This window comes from Barbus barbus (assembly GCF_936440315.1).
Source record: "Barbus barbus genome assembly, chromosome: 3".
Taxonomy (NCBI): domain Eukaryota; kingdom Metazoa; phylum Chordata; class Actinopteri; order Cypriniformes; family Cyprinidae; genus Barbus; species Barbus barbus.
The window spans coordinates 22020630-22037018 of NC_136731.1; the positions used below are offsets into that span (position 1 = coordinate 22020630).

At 39.2% G+C, this 16389-nt stretch overlaps 1 protein-coding gene across 2 annotated transcripts; it reads right to left on the minus strand.

Annotated features, from left to right (window-relative positions):
• Positions 1–356: 356 nt before the first annotated feature.
• LOC306846476 (dnaJ homolog subfamily B member 1-like) lies at positions 357–10186 on the minus strand. 2 transcript variants are annotated; one of them, XR_013782074.1, is made up of 4 exons: positions 9635–10186; positions 4479–5044; positions 1409–3290; positions 357–1102 (listed from the first exon to the last, which is right to left on the minus strand). XR_013782074.1 is itself a non-coding variant. In XM_079379898.1 (3 exons), exons 1-3 carry the CDS (start codon positions 9843–9845, stop codon positions 3060–3062), a joined length of 1008 nt encoding a protein of 335 aa, XP_079236024.1. In that variant the 5' UTR covers positions 9846–10186; the 3' UTR covers positions 357–3059. The 2 variants fall into 2 exon arrangements, 1 of the variants encoding a protein (XP_079236024.1); XM_079379898.1 differs by having other exon boundaries at positions 357–3290.
• Between the last annotated feature and the right edge of the window lie 6203 nt (positions 10187–16389).

The following is a 16389-nucleotide window of genomic DNA, read 5'->3' on the forward strand; positions in this document are numbered from 1 at the left end:
CAAATGCACACAAATGCACACACACACACACCGTGAACACACACCCGGGCAGCCATTTATGCTGCGGCGCCCGGGGAGCAGTTGGGGGTTCGGTGCCTTGCTCAAGGGCACCTCAGTCGTGGTATTGAGGGTGGAGAGAGCGCTGGACATTCACTCCCCCCACCTACAATCCCTGCCGGCCGGGGACTCGAACCCGCAACCTTTCGATTACGAGTCCAATTCTCTAACCATTAGGCCACGACTTCCCCGTAACACGTGTCAGGTCTGATGTGTCACACTTGTATAGGGATCAATATGGGCCAACTGATCAGAAGGTAAGGAGCGGCTACTGGAGAGAGGGAAGCAACACAGCGGGTAGGTGAAAACCAAGAGTTTGGTTTACTGGTTAGAATCTTGCATTCATTGAAGAATTTCTTAATTGCAATTTGTCTGGAGTATGTAAATCTCAACACTGTCATTTAACAACATACAATGTATGACAATGCTTATAATCAACTCTCTTTTTGAAATTTTAGGAAGTTGGACTCATCAACTCAAACAAATCAACTCAATTGAGAACAATCGTCATATACTTTGTACAAAAAATGAAATAATAAAATAAAACTTATTGGAAAACTCAAGACTGTGTTTGTTTATAACCAAAAAAAACTGAAGGAAACAATAAACAATGTTTTCAAAACAAAATATCACAACTCAATTCAAATCACTCTTTCCCTTCACAATATAGCACAGTCTTTCAGCCAAATGAATCAAATATACAAGATTCACTGGATTGATTCAGTTAATGTCAGTTCAGAATCAAATGACTCAGATCAAAAGATTTGTTGACTCTTTAGAATCGTTCAGTTCAGAATCAATGTCTCTCCGTTCAAAGCTCAAGGAAAAATATGCAAAAACAAAGTCTCAGTCCTGTTTGTCCAAAAACAAAAAAGGAAAAGATTTCTCATACCAGTTTCGACGAACTCAAGATCAAAGTTCAACAATCAAATTGTCTCCGTGGGTGGCTCGCCTTTTACATACGCTCATATGCGTCTCACGTGTCCAGGATGGTGATCGCAATTTCTCAAAAGAAACACGAAAGAGAAGGAGAAAAAAACCCAGCCTTGCAAAACACAAGGCAGAACAAAAATTAATCTTCCATCCAAACACTTTCATCAACAAATATCATGTATACACTTCAAACAACATATTAACTCAATAACTCGACACTTATACACGACATTGTCACTCTTCATCGACTCGTTTGCATCTTCACGTGGTTAGCTTTAGCCCAACGTGCAAATTAGCACTAGCTCACAGACTATGCATAAGCGGCCTATATAAACGCTAATATTACATTACTGATTTGCCACTGAGTCTTCAACAGTTTTCTTGTAAAATATCAAGTCAATATAAAAAAACAACTCACCAAGGCAAGAATTTCACAACTTATTCAATAAGAAGATAATTTGCGGTGCTTTGGTGCTCCGTGTATCTACATCGGCCTTTATTCTCGATTCTCTGCCTCGTCGTCTTCTCACTTCGACATCAGCTCTTCTAAGTTCACTCAGAAATGTAATCTTTTGATTGCATTCAAGTTTCTTTTTCTCAATGTCTATTTTTTGATGCGGAGTATCTGGAAATCACTCGGTGTGCATATGCTTTGTCTGATTCGCTCGCTCTCTCTGTGTCTCTGACAGCGGCAGTGTCGCCGGCGCAGTCTCAGTGCGCTGCTACCATTGGCTCGTTGGAGTGTCAATCAATGCAGCACGATCAAGGATTGGACGAAACACTTTCTCTTCTAAAGCACTCGTTTTTCTCTCTTATTCACGTTTTCTTAATTTTCCCATCTTTTTACATAACTTTCAAGTCTTTTACTGGTAGCCTGGATCACCCGGGTTACAATAGTGCACAAGTACGCGATTTGGGACGCACCGTCTGACTCATAAGGTATATTCTAAGCAGAAACCTTCCTGTCTCTCTCTTGAATCCAACACAGAAGTGACTTTAACTGCAATTTATCAACTGACTGCTAAAGACAGGCTCCAAAAGGGAACCAATCCTATAAACCTCCATGTTAAAATGCCCAACTTTACAGGAGAAAAAATAAATAAATAAGTTCATAGCCTGGTACAAAAAGTGGTTTTGGTCGTGGCCGCTTGAGTGACAGGTGGATTGCCCACTTGTTGAGCTAGGCAGGCATGGCTTTAGCAACCAGGCACCTCAGCTCCAACCATGCCCCACCTCTTTGCCCATTCTCGATCATCCAGGAGTGAGGCACTGCCAAGATGGTGACAGCCTGCTCTGCCCACTTTGGGTTTCAAAAATGCTCTTCAGAAACTTACGGGTGACGTCACAGACACTATGTCTATGTTTTACACAGTCTATAGTCTATTCATCTAGTTATTTACTAGCACCTAATGAATCGGAAAACTCGCACAGTCATAGAAAATAGCTTACTTGAACATTGAAAAATGAGGTGGATTGGAATGACTCCATTTCCCCAGTGAAATTTTATCAAGCAATGGTAAATGTAACCACACTGTAACATGCTCTGGAAGCACTGTGATAATGCTCAAAAGCCTTTGTGAATTTCCTGGGCTCACTCTATGCAAAGAAACTCAGCTCACAGCAGCCCCATCATTGGGATTTCACACACCCACAATCACATGCACACTTCTACAATTTGAGATGCTCAGAAATGTATAAAACCCTATTGTTCACCATTGATATTACTAAGTACAAAGTTGACTGTTCAGAGACTAAAATTGGAATATTATTTTAATTAAAGAAAATATAAACAGATTCAAAGGGAAAGGAACCTGAAGAAGCAAACAGGAGGATGACAGAGCCTTTACTTGGAGGTACTGCAAAACAATATATTACTTCTGAAAGGTTTCACAGTGTGTTGTAAAAGTGCATTGCGATATAAGTAAGGGGGTATAAATAATCTTTTGGGAGCTTATACACTTTTGTGTATTTACCCTGGATAATTTCAGGTGCAATAATATCTAGAAAATCAGAAGGACTCAATCATAGGATCTGTGTGTTGAGAGTCTGTCCTCCAGTGCTTGCAATGCTCAAGGTGGTAGGATCTGAACCAGAGATTCACGGGCACTCGGTCCCAACTTGTCCGGAAATTTCACTGAGAAATCAAGCACCATGTCTCCTCTCTTTTCAGGACATTTGGACAGTGGCAGTCCTTCTCCCGCTATCCTCTTCTTCATACCGGGTTTGATGACATCACTTAATGTCACTGTGACAGTTCTACCGTCCAAGGTGGGAGCGCTGATGGTGCAGCCGCATAGAGCCTGAGTAAGTGAAGGTTAAGAGAGAATAACAAGATTAACAAGATTTCCTTATTTAACCCCAAGGCTACAAGAATAACCAAAATAATACCAAAATCACTATATGCCATACTGCCATTATTAAATCACAAATCGCCTGTTTCAAAGCGAATTGCGACACTGTGTTCGTTTACACGAGAGCAGCTCATGCTCCCGTGTTTTCTGCATCTCAGAGCTAGTTTCACAGTAAATGCCACTCCACTCAAACTCACCCCTGCATCTGCTCTGAGTTAGGGTCACGTATAACATGCAATTGGGAATGCAAGATGCATCAACCGTCTTCCCAAATTTGTAAAGATAAGCACTTACTGTCTGTTTTCAACTAAAGAGAAAGTGGTTAACCAATTATTTTAAAATTAAGAACTTTTAAAATGACTAGTGCGGTCAAACAATTAATAATTTTTGTTTACATAATATATGTATGTGTGCTGTGTATATTTATTATGTATATATAAATACACGCACATGCATGTATATATTTCAGAAAAATAGGTTGTTTATATTAAATATATTTATTTATAATATAAATTATATGTATATAAATATATACATGTAAATATTTTCAAAATATATTCTGTGTGTGTGTATTTATATATACATAATAAATATACACAGAACACACATATATTATGCAAACAAAAACGTTTATTTTGGATGCGATTAAATGCAAATAATCGTTTGACAGCACTAAAAATGACAGTTATAAATATTATCATTTTAATTCTACAGTTGTACTGTAAAATAAAACTTTTTTTCTGCCCAATAATATGCTCATTTTTATTATATTTTATGATATATTATAATAGTAATATTAGATTGTTTATTATTATTATTTAATAATAATGTTATTATTATTATTATATAGTTATATGCACAGTAAACCTGGAGTTAAAAAAATAAAAATAAATAAATGCAACTAAATACCACCCCCCACCCCCAAATCGCGCAGCCCTAATTTTACCTTTGTATTCTCATCTTACTTTACTTGCATAAAAATATACTTTAATTATGAGAAGAATTCTAGGAACACATTTTCAAAATTACCCTTTGCTGTACTCATCAAACAGTTTTCAAAAGCTTAACAAAAGTTCACTGGTGTACATTACTGGATGTTAAGCAACTTTATCTCAGCAGCAGACACTAGACACTCACCTCTCGGAGGGATATCCTTGCAGGGTAGATGATGTCAGAGCCGTCTCTCCTAAAAAGCGGGTGAACCTTGTCCTTAACCACAAACACTATGTCGGCAGGGATGTTGGTTGGCGTCTCGTCTCCCTCTTTGGGAAAGGTAATCGTGGTCCCCTCCTTCCAGCCACGTTTGATGTCCACGGTGAGGATCTTGTCTTCGGTGCGCATGGTGCAGCCATTCGGGTTCAGCCTCTTGCGAGAGATCTTCATCTTTTTCGTGCAACCAGAAAACACTTCTTCCAGACTCACCTTGAGCTTGTGCACTACTGGGGGGTCTTTCCTCTTTTCTCGGCCCCCGTGCACACCGCCTACCCGAGACTTGAAAGATCTGGGAAATCCGCCCATTCCTCCCATTCCGAAGGCCGCAAAGGGGTCGTCGATGTCCATGTCATCATCTGCGCCCCCTGCAGATGTAAAAAACTGATCGAATGGGCTACGGCCACCAAAGAACTCTGCAAACATAGCGTGAGGATCGCCGTGAAAAGTATAGCTAGGGCCATTGCAGCCACCTCCGGCGTGTCCCTTGAGCCCTGCGGGAGAAAGAAATGATGTTTAGGAAAAGATCAACATTTGGGAAAATATAAGAAAGATCAGAACCAGCTCACAGGAATGACCCAGTCACATAGTACAGTTTGAATTCTTAATCTGGAGATCAGAGGGGGTTTCATAAAGTCCCTTGTCGATTCCACCCTACACGGTCCTGTGTTTGCAGCATTCAGAGAAAACTCAAACGGTCACCAAAGATCATCAGGCTTCACTCAAACAGAGACGCTAAAGCTTTACTGCTACTGTGGGAGCTCACTTAATCCACACACGCCTCATTTACGGCCCTGATATACTTCAAGCGAAATCCAAAAGCAAATGGGTGTGATGTCATTTAAAAAAAAAAATGTGTCCAAAATGGTGTTTGTTTGGAGTGGTGGTTTGTAGGGCTGCACGATTAATCGAAATAAATCACGATCTCGATTCATACATAAATGCGATCTCATTTCTAAATGACGGCGATTCACTTCCGTGTATTTCCCTGCATTCAGATCATGCTGCATTCACGCGTTATTGGTCACTCACACAATAACAAAACACTATTAATTCGCCAATCAATCATAAATCTCTATCACTTTTCTCCTCTCCCTCATTGGCCACGTTCCGCTGTCACTCACGTGACGTGTAACAAGGTGGCAGACCTAAGCGGAGTCAATAGGCGCGTTCGCAGAATGATCACCGTATGACATCAAAGTACCACGAGAGCGATAAGAAAGCAGTCGGATCCTATGCATTCAAATCGCTCTTGCGGTACTTTGATGTCATACGGTGATCATTCTGCGCAGCGCTGCTTCAACGGGGCGTCAGCATCAATGCTTGACGGAGGGCGTGTCTGAAGCTTGGTGCTGACCAGAACCGCTGAGAAACAGAGTTGCGACACGCTTTGATCTCGCCGCCGCGCGGTTACGTGCTTCATGGAGCTCGCAATAGTTCCAATCAACTCCGTCAGACAACAACAGCGGGTATACTTGCAGCATTTTCCGGCAAATATTAACACAAAACGTCCATTGATTAATTCGTTTAATACACTGATAATAGCATTTTGTCTGTGGCGTTTAATAGAAATAATATTAATGGCTTTTTCTTGTTTAACTATGGAGTAAAAACATAGTACAATGCAACACACAGGATAATGCGGTTACATTTCTTTGTATGCAAAGCATAAATAGTGTAAACTGCTTAATAAAGATTGTAGACTTGAGGCATGACTTTGTGTGTTTTTGTGTTACACTTATTCATGTGGATGTGCAGACCAATGATGAAATAAATTATGCTTATTTAAAGAGTATAAGAAATCTAATTAGTATGTAAAATGTGTTATTGTATTAATATATATTTCTTCATCTATGGTCATCTATTATTCACATTTTAATACAATATTATGTTAAAATATAAGATACAATATGCATACACAAGTGAATATCAATGAATGCTAGAAAAATGGTAGAAATTATTTTAGCCATTTTCAAAAATGTTTTTTTCACCACCATCTGACCAATTAATACTAGCACTTACCTATTCTATTTATTTATTTATTTATTTATTTTTTTTAAATCATTGCTATGTGAACTGTGCTAGACTGAGACTTGTCACAGCACTTGTATTTTGTTGCTCTTTCGTTGGTCTGTTTGCTTCTACATTGCAAGTCGCTTTGGATAAAAACGTCTGCTAAATGACTAAACGTAAATGAAAAAAATTTAAATTTAAGTTTTGCAAATACTTCAAAATATAAAAGGCAACCAACTGTATTCATCAAAATATTTTATTATATAATATATACACGTTATCTAACTGCAAATATAGCATATACTGCCTATTGTCTAAAAATAAACATTAACTATAACGCGTTTCATAAAATACAACTACTGGTCAGATTTCCGAGAGGTAAACTAATGGGTTAAAATGGCAAAAAATGCTGTAATTTCCTCAACTTTCTGGCGACTGTGCTTGAGAAGCACTGAAATGAATGGGCTTCAATGCTGAAACTATCGGTTGTTTGGAACTATTGGCTGCTCCATGACACGCTTTACTTCCGCATTCCTAAGTTCCTATGGAAGCCTATGGGAGTGTCGCAACTCTGTTTCTCAACGGCTCTGGTGCTGACGTGCCGTCATAGTGATAACAGCCAATCACATACTTTTCTGGTGCTGCATGAACGGGATTGGCTAGCGTCTGCACTAGGGTATTTGCATAAGGCGATCTGATTGGCTGACGCCTGCGTTGGCGCTTGAAAAGTTTTCAACTTCTGCTGTGTGCAATGCCAGTGAGGCAACGCTTGACGTCACTCCATTCAAAGTAAACGAGAGGCGTTGACGCCGACGCCCCGTGTGAATGTGAATATTTGTATTTATTATTGTTAATGTTCTCTTATGTTCAACAACTTAAAGCTTTAAAATTATTAACTTTAAGGGGTCTAAAATAAAGAAGAGAGACAATTTTTTGTTACTCCAGCACGTTATTATACTGAATGCCCTGTTTTTTTTTGTTTTTTTTTTGTACTTGAGTGCAATACATTTTGGTTGAAAAAATGAGAATCGTGTAAGAGAATCGTGATCTCAATTCCCATGGAGAAAAATCGTGATTCACATTTTAGCAAGAATCGTGCAGCCCTAGTGGTTTGAAACAACTTGCCAAAGCTAACTCTCTGGAAAACATTGCACCTTCTGGAAAACACCATTGGCATGCGGCAATTATAAAATAAGTGGGTGTTGTTAATCTTTTCAGTTTCTTTTAATAAACAATGGAGCCAGACTGAGACCTACATATATTTGGAAATAAACCATACAGGTCCTTAAAATTAAGATGCCAAATGTTAATAACCAGTAGGCCATTTAAAATTCAATTGCCTTGAGCTACAGGCAAACTTTGGGGTAAAATTTGAAAAGTGCTTTTCCCATTTTTTTTTTTTGTTGTTGTTGGTTTTTTTCCACGATTGGAATGTAATGTAACAAAAAAGTCAATCAACAGATTTAACTAATAAAATCCATCTTTCTAAAATAATTTTCCTTTCCTGCAATTTGGCTCAAAATCTCATTTTGACTCCCCTCTACAAAATAGTTTAGCTATCATCAGTGGCATTTCATATTTTTGGCGTATTTTGGCATTTGGACTACAGCGTTGTTTTCCTGTATTTGTGATATCACAAAAATAAATCCCGCCTATGGAAATTCGAATGGTTGGTGGGTGGGGAGTACGCTTGGTTGAGCACTGCACGTTTCAAAATCAAAACCCGGTGCGGGTGTTTTTATATCACTGTATTTCTGAAGGAAACCGACTGTCTTCAGAAAAATTGGATATCATTTTCATTTCATCTTGCATGTAATGTCTGATAATGCAGCTTTTGTGAGTGGAGCTCTGCTTTGTGTACAGTGTTAGCAGGGAAACCTTGAGTTCTCCTGCTCCAACAGCGCCTCCTGCTGCCAGAGAATGAATATATATGTCGCCACAAATATTGTAAGTCTGTGGGACTATGGTATAAATAAATTCAACCGTATAAGAGTTTCACTGCAATTCATGTTATAATGTTAGAACTAAAGAACAATAAACATTATACACATCACCGTTGAACTTATCTGTACATAGTAAATGCAGTTATTTTTAAGCTGTTTTTGACATCCTATCTAAAACGAGATTTAGCCAAAAAATAAAAATTATATTTTTATATATATAAATAATATCTTTAATATGTCTTGCAATATCCGTGCATTCAAAGGCATTCAAAATGCGATCCTCTTGTTCAATATTCTCAGGGTCTGAATTTAAATGGCAATACTGACAAACTTGCTGTTTTGGTAAGGGGTGGGGCAGTATTGAAACACCGTCTAAGCTGTTTGCCAATCACAACACACTGGGACGGCTAACCAATCACAACACATTTAGTTTTTCGGAAGGCGGGCCTTCATCAAACCCAGAACTAATCGAGTGGTTTGTGTCAGGCTGGGGAGAAAGGTATAGTAATAATGTAAATTATGTGAAAAATTATGCGCTTTTCGAACCACCATGAGAGCATGTTCTAGTACAGCCCCCAAAACAAAATCAAGACTTTGTAAAAGAGTATAATAGGACCCCTTTAACACTGAATGACCCGGCTGCTCTTTTCTGCTGTCATTTTTGTTGTGTATTTGTACAGTGTGCATAATGTAAATATCATTAGCGGCATAGTACACACATACTGTACTTTACGCACATAACTGCATGCAAATTAATTTCTTTGCACTCATTTTATTTTATTTTTTGCACTTACCTTTGAGTGAAGAACAATAAAAAAATTGGGGCCTTTAGAGCACCACCAAAAAGCAGAAACACATACCTGGGCACATGACACGTCTCTTATTATTAAATAATAATAATAATAATAATATCTACAATCTACACTTTTAATAAACTATATACAATTTGACTTGTTTCCTTTTCAATTTGATTAATTTCCACAACATTTTTTCCACAGCTTAATTAATAGCATATCTCTGTGTGTATCTATATTTACAAAAAGTACTAAAAGGTGTACAATGGTACCACCACAGCACATTTTAAGGGCTCTCTCTCTCTCTCTATAGCAGGACAATGACAGCTCTTACCATCCTCTCCACGTCTGTCATAGATGTCTTTCTTCTTGGCATCGCTCAGGACATCGTAAGCTTCGGCGATCTCTTTGAATTTATCTTCTGCTCCGGCTGATTTGTTTTTGTCGGGATGAAATCTTAAAGCTTGTTTTCTGTAGGCTTTCTTGATCTCCTCATCTGAGGCGCCCTTCTCTATCCCCAGGACCCTGTAATAATCTTTACCCATCACAGCACTCGAATAAAACCCCGCTGTTATTCAACTGCTTGTTTCCATATGTCTTTATCCTCCAAACTGAACGATTTGACTAATTTTAAACGACCCTCCTATCCTGTCGAACATGAAGCGCGCGGATGGAGTTTATCAAACTGTTTTTAAGTTATTTATCCAAATCCTCACATATCGCCCACTGCCGCGTCCCTGCAATATGCGATCATTTTCCCAAGCCTCTTCTAACTTTAATCGATGTAAAACTTTAATATCTCACAGAGTTCCCGGCGAAAACTACTGTAATGTAGTTATCAACGTCGCCGAGAGTCCGCAGAAAGTCCGAGAAAAATGACTTGCTCGGCGGCGCTCGGCGCAGATGTGACTGAATGAGCGCCTCCTGCGGCGAGGAGTGTGCACTGCATCATATTTGCATACTATCCGTCCTTTTCAAGATTCAAGAGATTCAAAAGTTTTATTTGTCACATACACAATTATACAGAGTATAACCAGCAGTGAAATGTAGGTCAGGTCCGCTCCAAGGACAATGCAATTATAAAGTATACAAATATTAAGAGAAGAAAAGTAGAAAACAAATAAAAAAAAAATAAAATAAAAAAAAAGAATAAAATAAAAAGATAGATAAAAAATATAAATATAAATGTGCAGGTCAGTATGTTGTTGACTTAAATAGTACTAAGAGGAATGTGCAAAAATAATGTGCAAAAAAGTTGTACAGGGTATATAATAGCAGCAATATGAGGTAGAGAAAAATTATGAATAGCTTATTGATATGGTGATATTTACATGGAGTCAAGTGATGTTATGACACAGAGTTAGAGTTTAGGAGCCTGATGGCCTGGGGGAAGAAGCTCCTCCTAAGTCTCTCAGTTTTTGCCATCAGGCTACGGAAGCGCTTACCAGATGGAAGCAAAGTGAATAGACGGTTACCAGGGTGATTTGAGTCCTTGATTATTTTGACAGCTCTATTTTTGCAGCGTTTGAGGTAGATGTCCTGCAGAGAGGGGAGAGCAGACCCTGAGATGCGCTCAGCTAAGCGCACAACTCTCTGTAGTGCTTTGCAGTCCTGATTGGAGCTGTTTCCATACCACACTGAGATGCACTGAGTCAATACACTTTCTATGGTCCCTGAATAGAAAGTTTTCAGGATTGCTGGTGAGACCCTGAATTTCCTCAGCTGTCGCAGATGGTACAGTCTTTGCCTGGCTTTCTTTACCTGTGTTTGGATGTGTGTAGTCCAAGTCAGGTTCTCGGAGATGTTTACACCGAGGTACTTGAAGCTGCTCACCCTCTCCACAGGGGTCCCACTGATCATAAGAGGAGTGTAGGGCTGCTGCTGTCTCTTCCTGAAGTCCATGATCAGCTCTTTAGTTTTGCTCACATTCAGAGAGAGACAGTTGTCCTGGCACCATGATGTGAGTCTCTCTACCTCGTCCAAGTATGCGGTCTCATCGTTGTTGGAGATGAGGCCCAGAACCACAGTATCATCAGCGAATTTGACAATAGATGTGGAGCTGTGAGAGGACACGCAGTCATGCGTGTAGAGAGAGTAGAGCAGGGGACTCAGGACACAGCCCTGTGGGGCTCCTATGTTCAGAGTGATGGAACTTTCACCACTTGAGGTCTGCCGGTGAGGAAGTCTTGAATCCAGTCACAGAGTGAGGAGTTTAGGCCGAGGTCTGTGAGTTTAGATGCCAGCTTGATGGGGACTATAGTGTTGAAAGCTGAGCTATAGTCAATGAATAGCAGCCTTACATAATTTCCATTGTTGCTATCCAAGTGTGTGAGGGAAGAGTGGAGAACGTGAGAAATGGCATCGTCCGTGGATCTGTTTGGGCGATAGGCAAACTGAAGAGGGTCCAGAGTATCAGGGATGGAGGAGCAAATGTGGCTCTTTACAAGTCTCTCAAAAACCTTCATGACTATAGATGTGAGGGCAACTGGGCAATAGTCATTCAGGCAAGAGGGTTTATTGTTCTTTGGCACAGGGATAATGATGGATTTTTTGAATGAGGTGGGAACCACGGCGGTAGCAAGGGACTCATTAAAGATAGAAGTGAGCAAACCAGCGAGCTGATCGGCGCAGGACCTCAGAACACGGCCGGTTATCCCATCAGGTCCGGCTGCTTTCCTGACGTTCACTTTCTTTAGCGCCCTCCGAACCTCATCCTCCGACACGGTGATTACAGGATCATCGCTGCTCTGCCTGTTGCTTCCAGACGCGCTGGTCGGCAGAAACGCGCCGCCGCCGTTGCCATCGAAGCGGCCGTAGAAGATGTTTAACTCGTCGGCCAGCAACGGATCTGCTCTCACCTCCGCGGAGGATTTGTTTCCGAAGTCACAGATGGTCCTCAGTCCCTGCCACATCCGTCGAGAGTCGTTGAGCTGGAAATGAGACTCAATTCTCTCTCTGTATCTGTGTTTGGCGGCTCTTACTGCGCATCGGAGAGCATAGCACGATGCTTTGTACTCGCTCGTATTCCCAGACAGAAGAGCCTCATTGTAAGCGGCGGTGCGTGTGTTAACCGCGGCACGGATTGATCTGTCCACCCACGGTTTCTGATTGGAGAATGTCCTTATCGTTATTGTTTCTGTAGCTTGCTCGGTTAGCGTGTTTACGAAGCTTAATGCTACATCCGTGAAGTCGCTGACGTCAGAAGAACTCGCCCGGAACATGTCCCAGTCGACGTCATCAAGCGCCGCCTGCAGCATAGTCTCTGAGTGGGAGGACCAGCGCGTCACTACTCTCTGCACCGGAGGTTCCTGAACGAGCCTTTGTTTGTATCTCGGTGTTAGAAAGATGGCGGCATGGTCCGATTTGCCAAAAGCCGGTAGTGAGCGGGCTTTGTAGGCATCCTTGAACTGAGTGTAGCAATGATCCAGTGTGTTTGGTCCTCTAGTTGGACAGGATACATGTTGATAAAAGTTCGGCATGACCTGCTTGAGGTTGGCTTTGTTAAAGTCCCCCGCGATGATGAAGGCAGCGTCAGGATGTTTGTTAATATGGCCGCTGAGCACATCGTGAAGCTTAGACAAAGCCAAGCCAGTGTCCGCCTGTGGTGGAATGTACACAGCAGTAACAATGATCGATGAAAACTCCCGGGGCAGATAAAATGGGCGGCAGATAATGGAAAGATGTTCCAGATGAGGCGAGCAGGAACGCGACAGAATGGAGATATTCCTGGGATCACACCATTTCTTGTTGATCATGAAACATACTCCTCCACCCCTGGATTTACCGGCCTCTGCTGTTCTGTCCGTCCGAAAGACAGAGAAGTTATCACTCGGCATTACAGCAGTGTCCGGAACCGAGGACGAAAGCCACGTTTCTGACAAACAAAGGATGTTACAGTCCCTAATGTCCCGTTGGAAACTAATCCTGGCTCTAAGATCGTCCATCTTATTCTCCAAGGATTGGACATTAGCGAGGAGAATGCTTGGGAGAGGAGGACTGTGAGCCCTTTTCCTGAGTCTGACTCGAATTCCAGCGCGCTTCCCGCGGTGTTTCTTGATCCGTCGCCTCGGGGGGGGTGTTGTTTATCTCCGCGTTCCGAAGAATCTCCAGAGGCCACGCAGGATTCGTGGATAAAGTGTCCTGAAACAGGTTGGTGTAGCGGTTTCCAATGTCCAAAAGTGTTTCTATGTTGTAGGTGATCAGTGCCGACGTGAGATGTGTAAAAAGAGAAAGTAAAACTAAGTAAAAAAGAAGGTAGAAGCAAATTCTCAGTGGAGCAAACCTAACGGCGTCCGAACACAGCGGCGCCATCTTGGTTTTTTTTTTTTTTTTTTTTTAAATAGTAATAGTAATAGTTATAGTTATATTGCAGTAATAGTAGTAATAGTTTATATATATATAATAGTAATAGTTATAATAGTAATAGTTTTAAAATATAATAGTAATAGTTTTTTTTAAAAATTAAAAAAAAAAAAAAATAGTCCTAAATAGTATTCGAAAATAGAATTAGTATGTCCCAAATCTAGTGTGTTTAAAAAAGTATGCCAAAGATTCCCAGATGGTCTACTACTTCCGGTTAGAAGTGCAGCTCCATGCACACTCTGGGTGCGTCCAAAATCGCATACTTCCCTACTATATAGTATGCGAAAAACAGTATGCGAGGCCAGTAGTATGTCCGAATTCTTAGTATTCGAAAAACAGTAGGCGAGAAGTACCCGGATGACCTACTACTTCATTAATTGTAACTTCATTAATTGAAACCTAATTGTAACATTTTACAATTAGGTTTCGCGCTTTGTGAATGTGGAATTTTCCCATCACACAAATAAAATCCAGGGCATCCTCTAGCTCCCTACTGTCAGAAACCACCGAATGAAGGAGAACCTTAACCACAGAAATGTTACATAGTCGAAAGAATACAAAAAGTATAGATGCTGAAATTTGAAGCCAGAATTGTTTAGTAACGGGACAGAAATAGAACAAATGTGAAAGAGATTCTTCCTCTTCTTGGCAAAAAGAGCAGAGTGGAGAAAGATTTTGTATAAATTTACTTAAATATTTGTTGCAGGGGTAATAATGATGGATAATTTTAAAATGAACTTTTATTTTATTGTTAAACAAAAATTAGTTTGGCACTGTCCATACTTTCTGAAAATTAACATTTGGATAAAGTGCCAACCACTTTCTATAAGCTTTAAAAGATGAAGCATTATTAGCAGTAACAGTTTCTCAAACATTTGTTTGTACACTTATTATCCATAATATTAAATAATCGAGGGATAATTAAACAAAGATTGCAATATATTTTATAAGACTTAATTAAAAAAAACAACTTAGGAGGAATGGAAATTATAAGAATAGTATAGTCCCGTTTTGAAGCATTTATCCCATATTTATTAAGAAAATCAACATAAGCATAAAAATCTCCACTGTTGCTTATTAAATCTGATATAAACACAATGCCATTGGAGAACCAATCAGGGAAGAAAACAGATTTCCGAGCTGATAAACCATACTGATTATTCCAAATAATATGAGGGGAAAATTATGCTTAAAGATTAGCTTCCATGAGTCTAAAGCTTGCTTATGGAAGTTTGAAAGCTTCATGGGGAGCCTTGTGGACTTAAAATCACAAGAAAGCAAAAATGGTAAATTTCCAAATCTCTTGAAAATCATATTAGGAATCCAAAACCAAACTGATCTCTCCTTGAAACATTTTTTTAGCCAGTTTATTTTAAAAATTTGGTTTAGGGTAAAAAAAATCTAAGACATTCAAGCCTCCCTTTGAATATGGCTGTGTTAGAGATTTTCTACTGATGTGTTCCACCTTAATTCAGAGTCAATAGATCTACAAGTGTTAGAATCAATATAAAGGGGTATGGAAGGGTAAATAAAGCGTGAAATACTTTCAGCCTTAGATAATAAAATTCTGCCATAAATTGTAAGATCTGTTTGTAACCACAAGCTGAATACGTTTGGCAGAATCTAATTTAGGATGAAAATTCAAAGAGATTCTTTCTTGGGCTGATTTACAGATATAAATACCAAGATATTTAACAACATCCTTTACTAAAATTCCATCAACAGAGGTCACATCAGAATCATGGATAAACATTATTTCACTTTTTTTAGTATTAACTACCAATCCGGAGGCTTTGGAAAAATTATTTAGACTTTGAATTATCAAATTTAATTGACATTGATTCTTTAAAAAAAATGCATGTATCATCGGCCAATTGACTTATGAGTAATTCTTCCTCTCCAATTTGAATTCCTTTGATACCGGTGCAGTTAACTACATATAGATTCAATAATTCTGCAGCGAGTAAAAACAAAAAGGGAGAAATGGGACATGCCTGTCTAATACCTCTGCTAATATAAAATCTTGGAGAAGTGCCATTGGAAAGAGAAGCACAGCTATTAATATCATTGTATAAAGTTTTAATAACACAAATAAAATTATTACCAAACCCAAAATTAACTAAAGCTTTAAAAATTAAATTATGTTCAACGGTGTCAAATGCTTTTTAAAAATCCAAAAAAAGAATAAGGGCATCATTACTAACCAAATCAGAATAATCTAGTAAATCTAAAATGAGGTGAATGTTTTTGGAGATATGTCGATTTTTCATAAAACCAGACTGTTTCTGAAATTACTTCTTCTAGACATTGTTTAAGACGATTTGCATACACGGCTGCCAGAATCTTATAATCTATATTAAGGAGAGATATAGGTCTCCAGTTATCTAAATTAAAAATGTCTTTATTTGGCTTTTGAATTAAAACAATTAAACCTTGTTTTCCTGGTTAGTTCTCTTTGATCTATGCATTCCTTTAAAGTCTCAAAAAGCAAATCCTTAATGTGATCCCAGAAAACATTATAAAATCAGGGCAAGGAGATTTATTTACAGCAGACTTTGATATTACATCATCCAATTCTTTCATTGTAAGTGGCTTATCACAAAGTGATTTATTATGTTCTGAAATTTGAGGAATAAAGGGAGTTACATTATCAAAAAAAGAATCAGCCGCAAGATTATTAAATGCAGAAGAATATAATTTTAAAAAACAAATAGAGTTTTACAAGAG